The sequence below is a fragment of the Melanotaenia boesemani genome, chromosome 1 (assembly GCF_017639745.1).
Source record: "Melanotaenia boesemani isolate fMelBoe1 chromosome 1, fMelBoe1.pri, whole genome shotgun sequence".
In the NCBI taxonomy this organism is placed as follows: domain Eukaryota; kingdom Metazoa; phylum Chordata; class Actinopteri; order Atheriniformes; family Melanotaeniidae; genus Melanotaenia; species Melanotaenia boesemani.
Window position 1 is genome coordinate 18,492,436 of NC_055682.1, and position 23,496 is coordinate 18,515,931.

Below are 23,496 nucleotides of genomic sequence, written 5' to 3' on the forward strand. Positions count from 1 at the left end.
TTCTATTTTTCCAGTGTTTACTTTTTCTGTCTCCACTCAACCCTGACCCCAACCGATCAAAGTAGACAGCCACCCACCCAGAGTCTGGTTCTTCCAGAGTTTCCTTCCTGTTTAAAGGAAGTTTTCCTCCTCACTGTTGCCAAGCATCGAAAAAGGGGAATTGTTGGTTTCTGGCTATAATATTGTAAGGTCCCGACCCTGCTATGTAAAGTACCCAGAGATGACTTATCTTATAATTTGCTGGTGTATAAATAAAATTGAATTGAATTAATTTTCATTAGAGCTCCATCCATCCATCCAAAGATCTAAGGTCAAGTCGTGTTGGAGAATGCCAGTCCTCTCATTAAGCTCTGAAATATAATAATCAGCGTGTTAGACTTCACTGCAGGGCTGCAGCCTAAGTGCTGCCACTCTATGTGAAGTATGTGTCTCACTCTGCCTCTTTTATCTCCTACTGTCTGTCAACTTCATGCTTAATGTTTACATTAACAAAAAATACTTTTTAAACCACACTGTATTTTTTCGTGCAGCATAAAGCTAATGCGATAACACATCAGTGCAAAAGAGTCAAAACATAAAGTCAACAGTCATGCAAAATGCAAAATAGAGACAATAGGTTGGTTACATTGAGAGTCATGTTAATGGATTAACTAAAATTGTAGTTCAGCATGTCTCAGGCTTAGATAAACATTCCAACAAGTATTGCTTACTGCTTTAATTTTTTTAAACTAATGAATTAATACAGACTTCATGTTGGAGTAACAGGTTGTGAAATTAGAGGCTTGGACCCTTTTGTTATACTGCAGTAACAGTGTTCAGATAAGGCTTTCTTTAATTATGGCTGACATTTAAAAGAGGGCCCTCCTGTTAAAGAAAGTGGGAGAACTGAGGAAGAAGAGGGCCTCTCTCTAATTGAGTTTCCTGCTGGCTCCAGGTCTGATTGCGCCTTTGTTCTCCAGGAAGGAGATATGTGGAGTGCAACTGAATGAGGCTCTCTGTAGCGACATTGATACAGATTTAGTTATATGGCAAATGTGTATGTGTATGTGTATCTGTGCTGCCTTTTGGTATATTAGTATGCGATCTAAAAAAAAAAAAACCTGACCTACATACTAAATATGGCAGAAAATCCATATGTCTGCCACAGTGCTTTATGTAGAAAATACCATCTGTAGCTAATGCCTGTGGTGAATATAAAACTGTTGTTTTTCTATTTTGTTTGTTTGTCAGAGGCTTGTTTTAATAAAAAAAAACAACAAATATTTAGTGTCTTTAATGCTCACAATATGTGATGTTCAGGGGTTCTTTTTTTCTCAGAAAGACAAAGGTTTAAACAATTTTGTTAAAGGTATTCATGAAAATTAGTTTATTAGGAGCACTGCAGTAATTCAACTTACAGAGAACTTGCCGTCGTTCTAGTGTGGATTAAAACTGTCTCAGGAGCTTCTGTCTCGTAATGGCAGCCCCAGACTGACTGTAATATTGAGATTACGACTGTGATGGGGACCATACTACATGTTTCAGGACTCGGTTCTTTCCTATAAGCAACCAGGCTTCTTGACTTTTTTTGTTTGTTTGTTTTTAAGTCTATGGTCTGATGTTCCACTCTCCTTCCCTGTACAGCCATGGCAGACTTCCACGTCCAACCAGAGTCAGTACATGTTGAAGAATCTGGCGTGGCAAGATTCCAGTGTCAGATCCATGGTCTGCCAGAGCCAGTCATCAGCTGGGAAAAAGACAGCCGTCCGGTGGACACTAAGGACAAGAGGTTAGTCTACAGCTTGGCCTGATACCATGTTTGAAGGGAGCATCTTTTTTAAGTGTCTCTTTTTCTTTTTTCTCTTGTATAGGTACACTCTTTTGCCAACAGGTGTTCTGCAGATCACAGGAGTGCATGAGGAAGATGGTGGAAAGTTCTGCTGTGTGGCCCATAACAGTGCAGGAGTGAAACACAGTACTGAAGCACTCCTTACTGTTTCAGGTGATTTGTCTTTGATGGATTTCACATCCACATAGAACAGTCTTATTATTGTTGGTGTGAAGGCAAGCAAGCAATTTTTTTATGTAATTTTATGAACTTCTTTGTTCTATTAGGGATTCTTTTTTTCTTTTATTTTTTAACTCAGTAATCCCTTCTGACTAGGGAGTTGTATAGTAGACATTTTTACTATAATAAAAGCAAATAAAACAATATAGTTCGTCTTTCAAAGCATAGTAAGTGTCACACAACTTAATGCACCATTTAAATACCAGTGTGCATAGTTTGGATGTTATGAGACATTTGTGCTATAATTGTTTGCACTGTGACATTTGTCATGTGAAATTCAACACATACTTTTTGTCGTATGCCTGTAGTTTAAAGTAAAAATATACAGTTAATACTGATATAATAAGTGATGGCAATTTTGAATTTAAAATATATATTACAAATAAAAAGTTTACAAAAGAACATTACTAAATTTTAAACAGATTTCATTTCCTTTTGAGGCAATACATTGTAGTGTATATTTGCTTAGTCAATGACCCTTTATTATACAAAGATTTTAAGATTCATACAAAATCTTAATTTACAGTCTGACAGCACAACAAGCTGGCAAGTTTACAATATAGTCCACTATATAGTAAGTAGTGTAAGTAGTGATTGATTTTAGACATAGCAACTATACTCCTCTTTATTTTTATCAACCCTGAATATTCTCAAGACTTCCTTAAGCTATTGTCCCTTCATCTGATCTTAGAGATACAGAAAAGGACTACTGATATCTAGACAAACCCAATTAAGGATGCTATCCCTCGTGGTCATTCCCACCTGAAATACCCCTCTTCCTTTCTCTTGCAGGTTCTCAGTCATCTGTTTACAAAGAGCCTGTAATCCTGGTTGGCCCAGAAAACCTGACCCTCACTGTTCACCAGACTGCCATATTGGAGTGTGTTGCTACGGGATACCCTCGGCCCATTGTGTCTTGGAGCAGACTAGGTGAGAAGCATTCCTAATCAGAGGAAAGAAAGGTCCCAGAAGCTCATGTACAGTACACTCTGTGTGTGTTTAAGAACTTATGTGCCATTGTGGCAAAGTACAATCAGTGAGAATTTCTGCTTTTGAAATCTGAGGGCCGTGTCCTCGTGTTTGTGCGTTTCTCATAACACAGGCTTGATCTTTTTTACACTGTGTAATGCAACATGTATACAATGAATAGATTTCATAGAGTAAACCTCTTGTATATACATGAGTCAGTGGGATTCAACATTAAGCCTGAGGGCTAAACATTATGCTCGACTTTGCTCTGATGAATGCATGCTTCATCTCCTCATGAAGTTTAACGTTTTTCGAAGCACTGGAGAGCCTCCTAGTAATTGCCACGAGGTACTGAGACAGATAAAATTAGTTTCTCCTCCCTCCATGGGCATTTTTTCTTAACTATCACTCCAAGTCTGTCATGAACAATTTTTCAATCTACTATCAGTTTTCTTTACCTATATCACCCAGTCTGATTTAATGTTCCAAATGTAAATTGCTGCCCCTCCCAAGCAGTCAGGCATAATCAGATTGAGGGTATTGCCTTACACAACACTGCCAGAATGAAATGCTAACACGATGGGATTTGTATGTATTAGATTACGGCAGGGAGGCTGGGATAAGCTGCATAATGAATCTGATAGTTTCACATCAGTCACTCTTTAATGCCAGAGTTCGTTTGTTGCTATTCACTGAACAGAACCAAAGCCTGCTAGCTTGTGCTCTTTCTTTTCTGACACTAAATTAATTAGTGGCTGGCAGAGAGAAACTGATGGAAGGGGGTGGGGGGTTTAGAAGGAAACAAAAGAATATGCATGGTGTTAAAAATAAGAAGAAAAGTGCTTCTGTTAAGAAAAAGGCCCAATGTATACTTACCTCTCAATCCTATTTGTTTATATTTAAAGAACTGCCACTAAAGCAAATCACAGGAACGTTGAGATGATGTACTTGATCTTAACTGCATGTTATGATTGATTACACACATTGTCTCTGAAATGCATTGCCACAAAACTGTATATTGTCTAAATGAAGCAACATTTTTCACAAGAACTGTGGGGTTCATGTCACCTTTGTGATTGTCAGTAAAAATTTAAACAAAATTTTTTTTCATATTATTTTTAAGTTAATAGTTAATTTGAAACACTTTTTACCTTTGCATTGATTTAATAATTCAGTTGCAAAGACCATTCAAGACATGTTAGTAAGAGGATAGCTTAGTGGTTAAATACAAATTGTTGTTTATAATCTACTAAATAGTTTACTGCTATATCAGGAATGCATCTAAAAATCACTTCCAAACACATCTATACAGTCCATCTGAAAATTAACTCATGTCCAATAAAAACAAAAATCCCGAAAAGGGGAAAAAAAAGCATAAAAAACTTGTTTTACATTAATCCACTTTATGTCATTTCGATTTGAACTTGCTTCTGATTAAATCACATGAGGCTTATATGTTGCTGACCATATGTTTCTCTCCGACTGGTGATCCTGCCTCTGCATGAGTCCAACGCGGTTCCCATCTCCCTGCCTCCCCGCCTAGCCTTTTAACACATCAAATTCGGACCATACAGGTTTCCAGGCTGCAGGTGGAAATCATAGATGTGATTAGAATGCCCCCTTGGCCCCACAGCTAATATCAGAGGCAGATTGGAGTCATTGTTAGGTTTGACACAACAGATAGGCCAGACAGGAAAGTGTGAGCTTATCATGTAATTACAGCCAGAGTAGAGATCAGATAGCTATGGGCTGTGTACATAGAAAGAAGATTAGAAGTTGTAGTTAAGAGTTTCTGGTCCCAGAGTGGCAGTTAAAATATCTTAAATCTTAAGAACCAAGTGTTTTTTTAAAGAAAATCTATCGCTAAAGCATTTCTGGTCAAGTCTTATGTGAACATTCCCTAAATTGATGTATAAAAAGCACAGTTTGTTTATTAAACCAATATTTCTAATTATGAATTATACCTGTTGGCATTTCAGTAACATGAATGAAAATCTCCCAATCAACTAATGAAAAAGAAAATGGAGCATGCAGTCCTCTATAACAGCAAACACAAACTCAGTGACCTTCCTGTTTGTGTCTGTTACATTGGCAGCTTTATCCCATTACAATTCTGTGCATCATGCACATTGAAAGCCACATCCTTGAGGGAAAGAAATTGCACTGCTTTTGTCAGCTATTGGCTGTAAACTTGTATCATATTTAGTCTTTCTTGCTTTCTTGCTTGTGATTTAAACCCACTCTAACCTTCTCTGTAACCCCTCCTCTATCCACACACCCACACACACACACACACACACACACACACACACACACACACCTGTTAATCCCAAATGTGAATATATGCCACACATAAGCATACCCGTTCCTTTTTTCACTGCCCTATATAAATTCTTTCCCATCCCTGTCAAATGTTCTTTTCTCTCTTTCTGATTAGACGGTCGGCCCATTGGAGTGGAGGGAATTCAGGTACTTGGCACAGGGAACTTGATGATCTCAGATGTTGGTGTGCAGCACTCAGGGGTATATGTGTGTGCTGCTAACAAACCAGGGACTCGTGTCCGAAGGACAGCTCAAGGACGTCTGGTAGTCCAAGGTGAGTTCTGGATATAAGGAATGTACCTTTTTTTTCCTGTTTAGTCTTTGAAAAATGTGGCATAGGGACCATAAAAAAGAGCCCGCTTTGGTAAGCTGATAAGATAAAGCTTAACAGTCCGTGGGTGGAGCGAACAGGCAGCATTACCGCAACATTAAGAGAGACATTTCTGCTATAAGCTGAAGCAGTGTCTCTGTCATGATAAGCAACAGCTTTGCCCCTTTGCATGTGCCACAAGTATTGTTATCCAATGGAAAAACAAAGTACCTCATTCTTTTTTAGATAAATTTTCTATCTGACTGGTACACCTAAAATCTGATTGTTTCTGGCACACTATGAGCAGCTGTGTTTGGATACATGCCTGCTTGTTGTTTTAGCTGTAAAATTCACTCCTATAGCAGACTTCAATTCAGAAACACTGCAGCAGCAGAAGACAGAGCAGACACAGGGTAGGAAAATCAATTGTAGTTATAGTACAAATCCTTAATAATGGTGCTCAGGCAGAGCAGAAAACATATATTACCACATTAATTTATAAGCATTGCCCCTCAAGGCATTAACGTTGGCTAACAACAACCTTAGAACCAATTGATTCTGCAGCATGACATGAAGAACTAGTCACTTCTCTAAGTCTGCTGTAAAACCGTTTGTGGTCACTAAAATGCTCCTAAGAGTGAGGCGGTTTTTACCAATATTGGCTTTTTCACAGAGGCAAGATACTGTGCACAGTTTATTACATTTATGGAATCATGTGTGATTACATCTTTTATGGCAAACACATTTTTTGTGATTGCAAGGGCACAGATTTTTCCTTTGCAGGCACTGAGCAGTGTCCACAGGGAGACTTGTTGATTAGAGATGGGACTCGGGAAAAGTCAGACGAAGGTCTTGAGACCAGGTTGGCATGAACTGCATGCTGTAATCATGGACATGGATGTAGGCATGCATGGATTGATATAAATCAAAAACAAGAGAATGTGCATTTCTGGAGCTGTATTTATTAATATTCATGGTGCTAAGAGCAGTGTTGGGCAAGTTCATTTTCTACATGAACATGAAAGTTCAGTTCACACATTTTAAAATGAACTAGTTCAGTTCATAGTTCATAATTCAAATTTTTGAACTAAGTTCACAGTTTAAAAAATAAACTAGTTCATTTTTACCAATATGTTGCTGTGAGCTATTACCCTCAGAATACTGGCATTTTCCTATTGTTGCCACCCATTCAGTCCATGCTCGTAGCCAGCTGCAGCTTTCACTCCTACAGTATAAAAACATGAGGAAAAAAAAATGCTTGAATTGTCTTTTTTTAATGAGGAATTATTAAACTATCTGAGGTAGGAAACAGACTGAGCTAGGAAATAAATGATGAACCTCAAAGTGCAATATTTAAAGTGGAAAAACATGTAAACTTTATTTATCTTTTCATTAAGTCACTTTCAATTTTTTGTGATGTGTTTTTTTTTCTGACTTTGTCCAAAGAAAAGTTTTAGAACTTGGGTCATAAAAGTGCAATATTCAGCCCAAATAAATAAGTAAAAACAAAACCAAACAAAACAAAACAAAACAAAAAATTACATGAAAGACCAGATGTCTTACATTTGTCAAGTTTATGAAAGCGGGGCTTCATCTTTCCTCAAAGGCTGCAGGTCTCCGACAATATACTGCAAAAGGTTTTCCAGCTGTGGTTAGAGATGAAGACAACGGCGCTGCTGCTACAGTACACCGTTATTTAGTTCTGGCTGGTAGAGGATCTGCTTTAGCACGCAGTTGCCAAGTCTTTAAATTGTTTTTAGTGACACTTAGTCCACATACCGTTGAAGGTTAGACGGGTGTTTTATTTCAATCTTCCGTTTCAGGTTTGCTGTTGTTGATGTCTGAAGTTGTTTCTTTTTAACACACAGCAGGCCAAAGTTTACAGGAAAAGGCCAAATTTCTCCCTCCTGGATCATCACTGACCTTTTCAAAAAATAATTTTAAGTGATAATACGAAGATGTTGTAGTGATCATTGATTGATTTTTAATCATCTATGATTAAAAATGGATAAATGGCATTGTGCACCTTGGCAGATGTTTTGTATGAAGCAGTGTCAGAGTTACATATCTAGATCTGCTAACAAAGGATATCAATTGTGTAATTTTCTACAACGTACCATGACTCAAGCATGTACAGGCTGCAAACAAAGTAGAGATTTTTTCCCCTATAAAATGTTTTAAAATGTGTACAGACACTACAGGGCTAGGTTTCAACTAATAACTATGTACTTTTAACTTCTATCCTTAATCATTCACAAGTTAGAGCAAAGTAGAAAAGTCAGGAATTGCATGTACAGAGGAAGAAAAGTGAGAAGACCATGGAAAACTCAGTCCCTCAAACTAGCCATGTCTCACTCGAATGTGTACAGATTAACACCTTCTGCCATTACCTTACTTCTCCTTCTAAGGCATTTATGACCAAGTTGACAGTTTTGAGATTTGAAAGCATCATAATTTTTTACTTACACTGTAAACTGTAACTTTTTGTGTTTTGGACCATGTTTCAGTTTCATGATCATGAGATCAGGTTGGTTAAAAACATCAGTGTAACATAGTGCAAGTATCAAGCTCATAGTTGTACTCTTTGCTTGTAAAATGTATTAATATTAATAGACTGATATGTTCTGGTGGACAACCCTGACAATCGCTAGCTGGATAAGACATCAACATACTATACATGTATATAATCAATAGCTTTTGTGGAAGGGTAATTATAGGGAAGAGAATACTGTAACAATTTCTCTGATTTACAAATATTTAGTGGCAGTTGATGCCTTTGTTGAAGAGGTCAATTTCCCGATATATGTGATATCCCGGATATCGACCTCATATTGTACATATTATATTATACGTATGATACACATTATGTAGGCTAACTAACTCTAAATAATAATGTAATCTAAATATTTATATTTAAATAATTAGAGCCTATCTTTATTTTGATGTTAAGGTCGTCTACTGTTGTTACATTTTTTCTGCTTTATCTATTTTTTGTTCTTTTTATCCTCTCTGTTTTTATTCTTTATGATATGGTATTGTAAGGTATGGTATGGACAGTTTTTTTTTTTTTTTTTTTTGCATTTTTTACAGTGACAGACATTATTTATTCAGCTGCTACCCCACATGAAGGTCAATTTTATATAATTTTAGACACTCTACAGAAGAAAACTGCTTTGGAAAACAGTTCAGATATGTACTATATGCTTTTAATAACTTTGGCTAAATATTTCATACAGAAATATAGGATATTTCACTACTGGAGCATTTGAAGCTCCCCTTATTGTTCTATTCTATGATATATTGTCTTGTCCCTTCTTTAGAGTATTGTAAGCGTTACCTTGAAACTGTTTGACAGTAGCTTGGAAAGATGGATGGGTTTGTCCAAAAGGATGAGGCCAGGTGTGGGTCGCCTCGTGCATTAATTGTCACCAAGCAGGAAACAGCCTGCATCTGCCTAGCTCACATATTGATCAAATAGACCACACTTTGGTTGAGCCCATAGTGCTATTGATCCTAATCAATATTTCATTTCATCAGCCTGTCAACTTCAAGACAACCCTTACCCTAGCAGGGACAAAGACAGAACGCCATGGATGTTAATTATTTGCCAGTGTCTTTGGTTTTTGTTATTGATTTGTGGAAACAAAGGTGTACCGTTAACTCCAGATAAATATGTGTCTTAGGTTTGTATTAGTATGATAAAATGATGTTTTACTGCGTGTCCTTGAGGAATTGGTCCATTAGTTTTTGGAAATAAGCCACTTGACACCTCTGTGAATACGAGAGAGTTTCAATTGATCAACCAGTCCAGCCGTCACAAACCTCAGCTCTAGAATAATGTAGACAAGAGCACTTACAATATCCACACTTATCAACAAATAGACTTCTACAAAAATAAGCGAGGTTCATTTTCTAGTCTTTTGGGGAATAAAAGAATAACCAAAAACTAAAGATTGAAGGAGGAGTCAAACTGTAAGAGACAAAAGGGAAATGCAAGAAAAAGATAGATGACTGGTGCTGATGGTCAGACCCACAACCTTACAGGTGCAAATCAATATTACCCTGAGCTCCCTCTCATCTCCTCGTGTCAGCCTAAAATAAAACAGGAAAAAGAAGACAAAACAGCTAGAGAGGAAGAAATGGACAAGGAGGCTTGGAAAGAGGGAGATAAATAAAAGAACCATCTCATGCTGTCAGCTTTTTCCTTTATTGAAGTGCCTAAGGGCCCCTCTGCTTTTGAGATTGAGGAATGAAAATGAGTCCAACAACCATTCATGTATTAGGGTGGGAACAAGAAGAACAACAGGAGGAAAAACAAACTTGAATTAACCTTGACACAGAGCAAGATATCAGAAAAACTGGTGTTTTTGTTCTTAATAATGGGTGTTTTGTTGATCAGTCAAGATAATAAATTATTTCTGTGTAGCCAGTTCCTGGTGCAAATGCGTATAGTAAACAGAGTTGCATCAAACCAAGAAGGTTCCTGGTTCAGATCTCAGTTGATGGATTGCATGTTTACCCCATGCATGCAAGCATTATCTCTGGGTATTTCAACTGCCTCCTGCAGTCTGAAAACATGCATGTTAAGCAGTGATTTAAAACTGAATTGGAATTAGCATGTATAGGAAAATGAATGGATTCTCTCCCTCCTTACAGAAAACACAGACATTATAGTTTATTTTCAGACAAAAACCATTCACTTCTGCTAAATTCTTTTTTTTTTTAATATTACTGCTCATGCCTGTAAGATTTAAGTGGGCAGTAAGAATGAACTGAGTGTCAAACTTTAATGCAGCAAAGTCAAATAGAAATGTATAAATGAGCCACCTTGGATAAAGAAAGTAGACAATAGTGAGATATATGAATAAAACCTGTATTCATCGGTTAAAAAAACAGCAGATTTAGTGCTGTAGTGATTAGTTTTACTGATAACTAAACTCAATGTATAAACATTTATAAAAGGCTTTGATAATGGATAAACCACTAAGTTTTAAGTTAGTGGTTTTATTTGATTAAAAAAAAAACTAACTTTAAACTATTATAACTAACACTGAAAAACTATAAGACCTATAAACAACTGGGAGAAAATGGTTTAAAATGGTAATATATTATATGTTCAACTTATTTCCTAAAAATATTTAATTTAATTTAGTTATTAGTGGAGGAAAATTACTGTATATTTTTAACATATTAACAGTGAAAATAGTCTGCAAAAAATTGTTAAGGTTAAAAAGTTGAACTGTTTAGTGAAAGTTTGACAAAAACTAAAAAAACAAACCAAAAAATGTAAAGAAATAAAAAAAATAAATAAATAAAATAAAATTGTTTGCCAATAGCTTGGATTAGCAGCTGAAACTATCATCAAAAAGAAGGGACAGTAACACGGTTTGTTTCGGGAATGGATCTAAAGCTGGAATTAGTCACTAAGCATAATTATTTCCTGTCAAATGGAGCTGAAACAGATGAATTATTGAAATAATCAGCTAACAGCTATAAAGTGTTAAAACTAACCAGTCTAAGGCTATTAGGTTAAATATTCAAGAAGGACTAAACATTGTCTTCACCTGGACATGTCCTCTTTTTAAGAGCTTAAAAACTGACTGAACAGAAAGACAAATGGTTAAAATTCATCCTATCCATCACAGTGGAAGTGGACTAAATGCCAGAGTATTTCTTTTCACACATACAACCCTACACTATATTAAATATTCAGGGTTTTTTTTTTTTATTATTACTATGTTTTTCAATCAAAGTACTCTGGTGATTCATGGACATGTAATTATCACACTTTTGGACTTCATTTGTGCATATATAATTCAGGCTGTCTTGTAACTGATATGATTACTGCTGGGATAATAATGAATGCAGAAAAGATGCTACAAAGGCAAATGCACCAACCAAGGACCTAAACTCTAGCAGATGTAAATTTAATTATATGAATAATTGACCAAAGATAGAAGCTTGTTTCATTGAATAACAGCTGACTTTGAAAGAAAACTGCAGGTTTTTATGTGCAGTTTTAAAACACATTAGATAGAAGAAACTGTTGCTGAGCAGAGCTTGTTTTTTCCTGCTTTCCTCTTTCTTTCTTACCTCTTTCACTCTCTTTTTATTTACCTGTCTGTGCATTGATCTTGTTTCTCTCATAATTACGTAATTGACTCTGGCCTGAATTATAGATTTACTCCAGTATTTACAACTTACACCTATCCCCTAGGCTCTCATGTTTTTTCTCCCTCATTCTCACTTTTGCTATTTTTACTTTGACATGTCATGATCATGCTAACCATCTTAGCCCCCCAATCCAGCTTTGTGTTTGTCTGATGGAGTGAAGTCCCCTAATCGGATTCTCTGTTTCCGTTCACGTTCAGCTCCAGCAGAGTTTGTTCAGCCTCCGCAGTCCATAGCCCGACCAGTCGGCACCACCGCCATCTTCACTTGCCAAGCACGGGGTGAGCCTGAGCCACAGCTCACCTGGCTAAAGAATGGACAGGTTCTGGAGCCCGGAGGACACGTCAAGCTCAGGAATAACAACAGGTACGCACTGATGCACTGTTAAAACAAAGTGTGCATGCACCACATGTCAGAAGTAGCAGGAATTGATTAAACTAGTATTATTTGCATGCTGACTATAAAATCTATAGTCAGCATCTATACATTATACACTTTACACTATATCTTTACATTTCAAACACATTTAGGGAGGCCTCCTGGTGGCATGGGGCTCCAAGTGGCCATTTAGTTCTCTTAAACATTGGGCCAGCTCTGTCAGACACTGTTAAAAGGAAAGGAGAGGAAGACTGTGAAATTTTGGGCCACACTGGAAGATTTTTCCAATTTGTTTTGTTATTTCTTGTAATGTTGCCAAGTAAGCAAAGTTCTGCATCAAAGGAAAAAGTAACACCAGTGATCTTGGCTAAGGTGTTAAAGACGCCATACCAGAAGACCTTATGAAACTCAGTACCGCAGCAATGGTGCAGGTTTAGGTTTATGTCAATTCTGTGGACTGAAATGTAGTCCACAGAAAAATTATCAGCACATTACAAACCGTTAAAAATGAGCCAGCTTTCAGCTGCAAACAGAATAACACTCAGCAGGACTTATCTAATAGAGGTAATATGGGGGTCAGTATAAATCAGTACTGTCTTAATCTTATCTTTGCAATGATTAATTGCTCTTGGATGTTCTCTGTCATGACAGAACCAGCTCTGTTTGATATGTTCTCAACACCACACTGTTACTTTAGTAAATGTTTTAGTTTCGTCTAATACTTTTTGTAATAATACTGAAATATTTTAGAGATGATGTAAATAACTCTTAAATATTGAATAATTGTAAATCCGGCTGATGTAATTTCATAGCTATTTGTCTTTTTTTCTGCTGTTTTTTTTTTCTGCAAATGGTTTTAGAGTATAACATGTGGATGAACATAAGTTTACAGCCTTGTGCTAATCCTTCCGGGTGTTGATTATAAAATGCACTACTCCATGTGTAAAATGGGTTTCTGAGTAAATTCTGTCATGGGTAACTGCACATGCAAAGTTCAATTTTCCAAGTTGACCCTGGCCTCCAGTCATATTATTCATAAAAAAATAAATATGAAGTGAATGTATCAAACCAAATATGCAGCAAAAAAATAAAATCAATATTAACACTCCACTGCAGTTAGTGAAAGGAGCAGACACATCCATTGCTCACATTTACTTCTCCACTCCCACTCGCCTCTACCAGTCTGCATTAGCCAGACAAATGGAATGAGGAGATAGCAAAGAACGAATGGAGGGAATAGAGAAATAAATAAAAAGCAAGACTAAGATGTGCAACAAAAAAACGGTACAAATGAATGAGTGTTCATTAGAGAAATTATAAGTCTGTTGGAAGGATAAAGGAGGAGAGAAACAGAAAGATAGACTGGGTATTTGGAGCATTACAGCATTTCTGCTTGCCACAATTACATATGACCTGCTATAATATGAATGCATCACAAACTTTGCTCTGTGATTGGTTATGGAGACAGACCTCAGCATGAGATCTACCATTAGCTAATGAGCTCATAAACTCAGCTGGTTGACCAGGAAATGCAATCAGCCTTTTAGAGAATAGAGCAGCTTGAAGTGCCTAATAAGAATGTGCATGGTATAGCTGAACTCTTCAGTGGGTAGAAGGAGTATATTACAATGTCATTCAAAATCACAGTCTGGTGTAAGATTATAGACATGAATGTGTTAATAGTCCTGTTCAGTTAATCCATTTTGTACAACAAAATGTTTACATTTAAAGAATATAGACAGAATTTTTGCAGATATGCTCTGAAAGAAACATAAATAGGACAAGTTAAATAAATGCACCCAGTCATTTCAGTTTAATGAAAATCAATAAATACTTATTTGCAAAGGTAGTCGGGTCAGTTTGGACTTTTTGCTTTGAGTGTCACAATTGTTGAACATGAATTGGGTTGACTGATTAAATAATTTATTTGCACATTTCTTTTCAGTGCAGCTGTGAGATAAAATGCCACCTTATGGGCAGCAGTAATGTTTTCCACATGTAACATCAGCCTAGATCATGAGGATCAACAGGACCAGTATACGTGTTCTGCTTTAAGTGTAATATTTCCTATATATTTGCAAGATGATTGGTAAAGGTCTGGGGAAATGTAGGATGTAATGTTTGTAAAATAAATTTTGCACCTACAAAACCACAATTATCCTAACATCTTATATGTTTTTTTTCTTTTATTTTTTTTCCTGGAAATTTTATGAAAACTCAAAAAAATGGCTTGATCTGCAAACTGGAGCCAAAACTAATTTTGCATCCAATAAAACACTTTCTCTGATTTTATATCACACTCATAACCGAAAGAAAATATTTCTTCAGAATTGATGCAGAATTGTCTCCAGGGCCTCCTCAGGCCTTTACAGTTATGTTATGTTATGTTATGTTTTTACTTGCCTGCACATAGCAATAATAACATTTAGTTGCTGATTTGTTTAATGCAAACACTTAGGAAGTTAATTGATTCTATTAATAAATGACAAGTTCTGGCAGAAATGCATTTTAAAACAAATTTCTGTTCCTACTGTTGTGAACGTCCTGAAAGGACAGAAAATTGTATTAAATCAAGCACAGTTTACCTCCAGCCTCAAATCAAAACAAAAGTAATGAAATGCTAATAAATGCGACGGCTCCGGGCAGCACAATTATCCCGTTCTTTGTGTATATGCAAATAAACATATATGTGTTCATTGTCTGCCTGATAGGGGAGGCTTGGATATACAGTACAATGTACCTAGCAGAGAAATTTTAATTAATGCGTATGGTTGGTATGATTATGCTTTTGTGTAAAGATACAGACATGGAAAGGTTTTGCCCCTCAGCCATCTCTCATGATGCTGACCTTCAAGAGCAAATCGGACGGAGGAAGGAAAGGGGAATCGATTGCACATTCCATTCACACACACGTACGCACACACATTAATCAAAAAGCAAGTGAGCCCGTATGTGCACAAATAGCCCCATGGTGCATGCCATCATTCATTTTGCACACATGCATAATCAAATATAAAAATTCACAAGCGTGTTGCCCTTTACTCCTCATTCACATGCATACTTCAACCACCAAACATATAGAGAGGACAAAGCTATGCGAAACACTAAAAGATGCGGGGATGTCGGAGAAGAGCTGATTGTCTTCTTCTGTAAACGCGTGAGTGCCTTATGTGCCACATCTCGAAAGAGCTTGATGCACACACCTACATGCACTTCCAGAGACAAGCACACCCACGCTGCATTGTAAGCCCTCTCATTATCGGCCCTTGCTTACCAGGGTCTGGGGAAACATGCTGTTTGAAGTCTCTGTAAGTGCTGCTGCTTAAATATGTATATAAGGGCTAGCTTTATTCTTAAGTGTCTAAAGCAGGCATGTATGATCATCCAACATACAACAGACTGTGACCGCACATCAGAAAGTCTTAACAATCATGAGGTTGAAAGCCAGCCTGTATTGTTTTTAAAGTGGTAGTGTAGCTGATGATGGCAAAAGATCTAAGAAAATAATCCAGTTGTGCATGTGAGCGTCATGGTGTGTTCTATAATTAATGGCCAATGTCTGAGGGACCAGGCTACTGTGCAAACCTGGGAATTTGTAGAACAATTGCTCTTTTTTTTTCTCCCTACTGTCTTGTACCAAGAACCTGCCTATCTTGTTTGCGGCCCCTCTCTGTGCCCCATGCATCCCATCCTGCCTCTATTACAGAAGCTGGGGCCTGGGCATTGGCCTTGAACCCTGACCTGCCTGTAATCAGTCATATCCCTGGGCCCTTCCCTCTTCTCAGGCCACAGACAGCTCATTGCTCCCCTCCCCAACCCACCCTCCCATTCCCCACCTCTTCCTCCTGTTCTCTCTTTGTCCCTATATTTTTCTCCCTTTCACTCTCACTGAATCCAGAATGGCCCTGCTGGCTATTGGTGGGGTACTGCTCCGAAACAACAGAGTAAACATAGCCATAGCAGCTGAACAACAGACCCAAACCCCCCCTTTGCCAGCCATTCTCCTGGCCCAAAGCTTTATCCGTCAATCTGTGAAATGACCTCGAACTGATGAGTAAATGATGGTGTCAACCTGTCAGGACAAGACAGCTTGGTTTAGGAGTTTAAGACAAGCAGACACACCAAATTCTGGCGTTGCACCTCCCATATCTTTTCTTCTGTCACTCAGACATTCTTTACACACATCCATGGTCTCATGTTTTTTGTCACATGTGGTGTACACATCCATGGTCTACTGCTACATATTAATGCAGCTTATTAGACCTATTCTAAAACTATATAACTAAACATCCTTTGAAAAAAAAAGAAAGATTAATAAAGTGACTCCTAGCAGAACCTAGCAGAAAAGTTTTTATTATTATTATTATTATTTTATTTTTTTACATCAAAATAAACCAGAATTACATGACAGTCCAAAGGACTTTCTTGGATAAATATGTTTTGTAGCTCTCAAAATTTGGTCTTTACACTTGATTTAGACCCAGAATGAATTATTCTCTACACTGTGTCCTTCAGGTCTTAATTACAATCATCATGTTCATCTGCAGCAACAAAGAGAGAGACAGTACATTATCTTCAGATACTGCACTTTCATTTGTACATGTAGATGTAGAGATTATTATTTTCAATGTAAATACCAGAAAGTAATTTAAAAAACTTTCAACACAGAAAGCAAATATGAATTTGAACTCAAGCTCTGTTATAAAAGTTCATCTTTTTAAAAAATACACTCCTAAAATGATTTAATGTCTCCTGCTCTCCTGCGTTTCGATATGAAAAACTACCAGAGTGTTTATCCCCCAGGTTGTGAGAGAAGCTTTGATAGCACTTGTGGAATTTCATGAGCTACACATCAGCAGGATCAGTCTAAATGCATGTGACATGTTTGTGTGTGTGCCCATGCGCGTGTATCTGAATGCACTCTCATTCTTTTGAACATTACTGTACCTTCTCAAACAAGCAAATTGTTGTGAAATTTCCCTGCCGTCCCTTCACACACTCTGGGGGCCCACCCAGCCCCCCCGGTGGCACTGGGCAGTGCTTCCTGTAGTGCCCCTTTCCTGTGTCTGTGGCGTCTGGTCAGGCTGCTTACAAACACTCCATCCATCGCTGATATGAAAGGCTGTCAGAAATGTGGCGGCTGAGTGGCGAGCAGAGGGCTGGTGACTGCAACCACCTCGCAGGTCAAAGGTGAAATTGGTTCAGAGAAGGTGAAATACAGTGGGGCCTCTTTGACCTGATAACTATCCAGATTGAATCCACCAGGCAGACCACAGATAATAAGGAGTCTTCCACCTTGCAGCCTATTCTGACTCAGATTAGAGATGTATATAACTGTATCCTGGCACATCAATTTTTGCAAAGGAAATAGAATGATTCAATTTTCTATCCTACCTGCTGACCCAGAAGAAGACCTTCCTGTCTACACAAATCCATCCTTACAAACCATACTGAGACCTGTATCAGGTCAGTACTGTTAAGTCCTAAGATGCCACTTTCCTCATGCACAATTTTCCAGGTCCAAGTGGTGTCCAGTATAACCTCTGCACAGGCTGCCAGGCTGTTATTTTAATAAAGTGCTTGCTCTTTTTCAATGGATCATGACAGTATGCTAATAAATTTGGATTTAACAGACTGAAGATGAGTTCTGTCCGTGAAAGTGATAATAGGTTAGGAACATAACGTGTGAGATGTTGGGTGTGGAAATCACCCTTCCTACTGAGTCTTGAAGCACACCATTAGACCCATAAGCCAGTTTCTTATTTGAAAAAAAAAAAAAAAATTCTCATCTCTTAAAATGCTGCGATCAAGCAGTCTTGACATCTTCTTGAATTTTTCTAAGCCATATCTCAGTCCTTTTTATGTCCCAAAGGTATTGTCAGTTGTCCCCAGTGTACATTATGTAATAAAAACACCAAAATGGCCTTAGCATGAAGGTACTTCATCTCCAAGTATGTTACATGTTTTATTTTTTTCTTTTGCCTTAGGACAAGCCAAATTTGTGCATTGCTGTATTAAACACCTACTCAACATCTACAGAGGCTACAAGGCATACACACACACATACACGCACACATACATATACGATGCTACCTTAAATTTCTTTTAAAAAGGAGACTGGCCAGGTGGGAGGAAAACCAAAGAAGCAGAGATAGAAAGGTGTCAACAAAGCCAAGTGTGGCAGGGGGGCGATAGGAAGCAGTGTGTGCACCCATAGGTATGAGTTTATATGTGTGCATGGACAGATGAAAGGTTTTACTGATGCAGGCAAATTACATTTTTGAAACCCTGAAATAGATTTATTGACTCCCGGGGGAGTTCCAGCGGGAGATGAATCTGTTTGAACGTATGTGCTGCGCATGAGTGAGGATCTTCTATATGTTCTGCCGCTGTCTGCGTTAGAATGTGTGCCACAAATCTCTTTCCTCTCACACAGTGGAGCACAACGCCTTGTGTGCTCGACATACATAATGTCACGATTATCTTTTGTTCTCTATTCTGGCCTTTTCTGAGGTATGAAGCAAACACATTAAGTGCATTTTTTTGGAACGCAGATACCTTACCACTGGAGACTTACTTTTAGTTCAAACATTCTCAATATCTGAAGTGCTGTTGCCACATGTTACTTTGCATTTAACTCTGTAGTTAAATTTTATGCTAATCTTGCAAAAGGCAGTATACTGTGATGAATGGGGTTATTCTCAGTTTAAGGTATTTAAAACAATACCTTGTGTATATATTTGTTCAAAAGATACATATTGAATCATTTTTTTATAAATATGGTAAAAGACAGCCAAGCTCACACTAGCACACACTGTACTGTTAGAAGAACACCTAAATTTCCTTTGTTAGACTAGCTAAAACACACTTTTGGTAGTGAGCCTTCTTACAGGTATATATTTTGTCATGTGTCATGTCTTGAACTGGCCCAGGTTGCTAAAATTACACCAATTTAAATGTTAACAGAAATGAACATATGGCCAGTGTCAGAATAATACACCATTAAAAACTCATCTCCTCTGTCATACACAAGCATCTTCACTTCACTCGTTAAAACAATGCTTTGTTTTGTTTTTTTGTAATATGACACTTTTGTGCTGGGCTACACATGGTGCATTGGACATTTCCAATTTTTGACTGAAAAAAAATTACGCAAATTAGGTCTACATTTTCTACCTGGTATATAAAACATAAAGTAATTGTACAGCATTGTTAGTCACTTCTTTCTATGACTTAGAATGAATAATGAGTTAAGTAAACGATATAACAGCTGATGAGATGTTTTATTAATCACATGATGGAAAGCAAAAGAGTTTCATCCTCCCATTTAGGAAGTACTGTGAATGAACATGTTTGAAGTTGAAGTGGAGATGAAGATGAGAATGTTGGATTTTATATATATATATATATATATATATATATATATATATATATATATATATATATACTGAGTGTTACGTAGAAATTCATTTCAGACACACAAATATGACCTCACAAACAGAAAAACTTCTTTTTTATTTAAATTGTATGTCCACTTAAATGCCATTTATACCAAAATACATTTATAACACACTACAATAACAAAGCTGCTTTTCTTTTTTCTCCAAAATTGGCCACCATATTCTCCTGAGCATGACCTATTTGACATAAACTGCCACATCTCTTGAACACAAGCACACCAGCTGAATGATTCCACAAGGTTAGATGACATTTCTGCCAGCCGTGGCAGTACATCAACATGATGGATTTAAATGGTTCACACCTCAGTGGTTTTGATTTTGACTCACTCGAAAATTTGTACACATGTTACCAATGCGATTTATATTACCTTCAAAAATCATCATTACTATCAGCAAACAGGTGCAATTTTTGATGCATTTACTTACATACTTGTTCTGTTTTTGTGGTACCTTGGTGCATTGGTGATGCATTGTTGTAAATGTTTTGTAGTGATTTCCTGAAACAATTCTTACAAGTCAAGTTTCACCTGCTTATGCACAATGTGCAGGTATATTGTTAGTAGTAACACATGTGGTTGAGGTGCAATATTAATGTAGCGTTGTGACGCGATACATTTTTAAACTTCTAAAATTAAACTCCAGTTCTTGTTTATTTCCCTATTTTCTTACTTTTCACAGCACTCTGACGATATATGGCATCAGTCAGGAAGATGAGGCTATCTACCAGTGCATTGCTGAAAACAGCGCCGGCTCCACACAGGCCAGTGCCCGGCTCACTGTGCTCTGGGCTGATGGCCTACCTGGTATGCCCACCGATGTGCAGGCCGAAGCCCTCTCACCCACCACCATACAAGTGTCCTGGAGGGAGCCCAGTCAGAACACTCAGGACATCATTGGTTATGTGCTTCACATCCGCAAGACTTCAGGTGGGGCTGAACTGATGATCCATTTAGTGATCTACAATAGATTACCTGAGAATAATTTACACTATATCATATTAGACTAGTGTGATAAAAATTCCACTTACATTGTCAACAAGGGTCTTGTTTCACAAAAGCAATTTTCCCCCATAGTCCAGTATCTGGACAAGATGCATTTCTCGATGCAAAGTCCTGCATGTGCGCTCCTTAAACCTCTTATTTTAATGTAATGTGGGATAAACACTGCGGTTTAAAAGTCTTAATTTGCATGTCTTGAATCATGAGATTAGAAATGCAGAGCAGTTTGTGTTTTACTCACTTCTTGCATATGTCTGTTACTTTAACAATTGAAAAGTTTGTTAAAATGTCACCATACTGTGACTTAAGCAGATCTGAAACTTGATAATAAATCTAAAATTGTATTGGCCATGTTTATGTGAAAGTTTTAATTAGCCTTTAATTCAGAATAAAAGTTAAATCCGGACAAAAAAAAAATCCAAAACGCCCATTCCAAATTAAACTTTAATTAAAATGAAAGAGTAGTTGGCTGGTTTATTATGATTTTAAAACTGAATTGAATAATCCCTTGATTCTGTTTACGTTCATTACGCTTTAAAGTAATTCCGGTCGTTCTGCGCATGCTTGTTCCTTTGTCCTGTAGCGATGACAGCATGGTAATCTAGTGTTGAGCTGCTGCTTCAAAACTCTAATCAAAATCGGAGCAAAGATGGTTTTTATTATGAAGTTTTTCACGTAGACAAAACGAAAAGAAGCAGTAACTGGAGTTTGTTTACTTCCAGTAGACGTAAATACGTCACGTCCGCCCCCTGTCTGACAAGGACCCTTCCCAGCCCTCAGATCTCAATTGGACTTGAATAAAGGCAATTCAACTGTTTTGTATGTAAACCTCAGTTTGGAATTACTATTTCCATGTAAACATGAAGGAGAAAACTTTAATTCTGAATTATTTCATTCTGAATAAATAATTCCAAATAAAAAAAAAAACACAATGTAACCATGGCCATTGTTCATTTTTGTGAATACAGTTAAAGATTTTGCAGAAACTTGTAGATTCACTACTTAAATCCAGATGGTTGCCCACAATTGGCTGCATGTGGTGAAGTCTATGTGTTTATTTGCATATATAGTGGGGGAGTGAGATCTGATTACAGTTGGTGACTGGAGGCGTGTGTGGACATGCATTTTAATGCAAGATGTAAACTGAAACACTTTAAGCTGTTCACTTATCACACCACACAAGATACATGTCAGCACCAGGTATGAACAGGGCCTGTATTCACTGATTACTGTAAAAGTCCCAGCTTTCCATTTTAGACATGCATAAATGTAATAAGTATCGAAATTAAGATTATATATATTTATATATATATATATATATATATATATATATATATATATATATATATATATATATATATGTATATATATATATAGATAGATAGATATAGAGGTATATATTTCTTGCCATGTGTTACATTGTCTCATATGTGTAAACTACTAGTATGATGCTTATTTATGCATATACAGTGAGTTTGAGCCAGCTGATGTCCTCCTCAGTGCTGTACTGGGATGGATAATTAAGGGCCTAGGGGGGGCAACCAGTAGAACCTGCTGTAATTACCTCAAGATGGCATTGTCCAATGGATTGAGGGCTGGAGATAGATAGCCGTTATGGCTGGGTGTCTCTAAATTAAAAGTAATAAAAGGCTTTAACACATCATGTGTAACTCCCAGTTTACCCCTTCTGTCTCCTCCTTCCACCCCTCCATTTTACCCCAACATTGTTATTAAGGCTCCCAGGGCCAAACTATATTAGCTATTAACTAACCAGTGAAATGGATAATAACCACAGATAATGACAAAAACAGATTGTATTTGTTTACCTCTTCTCATATGAGTTTCCATCATTTTAATGTCTGCCCCTACTCTCATCCATCATTTCTTGCCTTATTTTTGTCCTTCCTGTCTCCATCCCTGACTCATCAAACCTTGCCACTTTTTCTTTCTACATCATTCCTCCTTCAGATCCAGTGGAGATGGAGTACGAGGAGGCCGTCAGTAAGGTGACACTGCAGCAAGTCATTCGCGATCTGGAGCCCTCCACAAGTTACATCTTCTATGTCAAAGCCTATACATCCCACGGAGCCAGCAAGGCATCAGAGAGCGTCACCGAGAGCACTCATGGAGAGGGTGAGCTGGGACACACAGTCACAGACAAAGCTTATCTTTGAACCAAAATAAACATTTATTGCTTGGAGTTAAAGCACAGAATTAGACCAGTTACCCTGGTATTACTGCTTTAATACTTTAATACATTTAACTTGTTTTATTATCTTATTTGATCAGATCGCGTTTATTTTTAGTGTCTGTCTTGTTAACCTCAATTAAGCCTAAGTTTGAAGCTAATTACAAAGATTATGAAATAAAGAATATATACGTAGATCCAAACATACAAAATATTTAGGTGTTGCTGCCATTACGTTTTATTAATTTGATTGACATTTTGTATTTTGTTGCAGTGCCAGCTCCTCCTTCCCTCTTCACAAAAGTGTTGAACAGTAGCGTTGTTCAAGTGATGTGGGAGTCTTCCTCCAAAATGGGTCAACAACAAGGCTTCAGACTATATTACAGAAGAGCACATGCACCACTTTTTACTGGTCCCATCACTTTCCCTCGCAATGCCACCCAATACAACATCACTCAACTGGGTAAGACATGTAGATGCATAGTAATGTAACTATGTCTGTCACGTTTTAATAAATCTTGGGTCTATCAGAGCTTTGGTGATAATATTCTGTGACTACCGGAAGCTTTTTTTTTTTTTTTTTTAGTATGCATATTGGAAGTAAGTTACTTATTGGTAAGTGAGGTGGTGGCAGGTAAGTGACGCTAATGCTG

The 23,496-nt window shown here is 37.3% G+C and overlaps 1 protein-coding gene across 1 annotated transcript in view; it reads left to right on the forward strand.

The window, feature by feature from the left end:
• igdcc3 (immunoglobulin superfamily, DCC subclass, member 3) overlaps window positions 1–23,496 on the forward strand; it is an 80,100-nt gene that overhangs the window by 33,638 nt on the left and 22,966 nt on the right. The window contains exons 3-10 of the mRNA XM_041994432.1: window positions 1,624–1,768; window positions 1,851–1,981; window positions 2,840–2,977; window positions 5,454–5,612; window positions 12,020–12,185; window positions 20,336–20,583; window positions 22,624–22,788; window positions 23,118–23,306. Of these exons, the coding sequence (XP_041850366.1) occupies window positions 1,624–1,768; window positions 1,851–1,981; window positions 2,840–2,977; window positions 5,454–5,612; window positions 12,020–12,185; window positions 20,336–20,583; window positions 22,624–22,788; window positions 23,118–23,306 (1,341 nt within the window). The remainder of the gene's footprint in view (window positions 1–1,623; window positions 1,769–1,850; window positions 1,982–2,839; window positions 2,978–5,453; window positions 5,613–12,019; window positions 12,186–20,335; window positions 20,584–22,623; window positions 22,789–23,117; window positions 23,307–23,496) is intronic.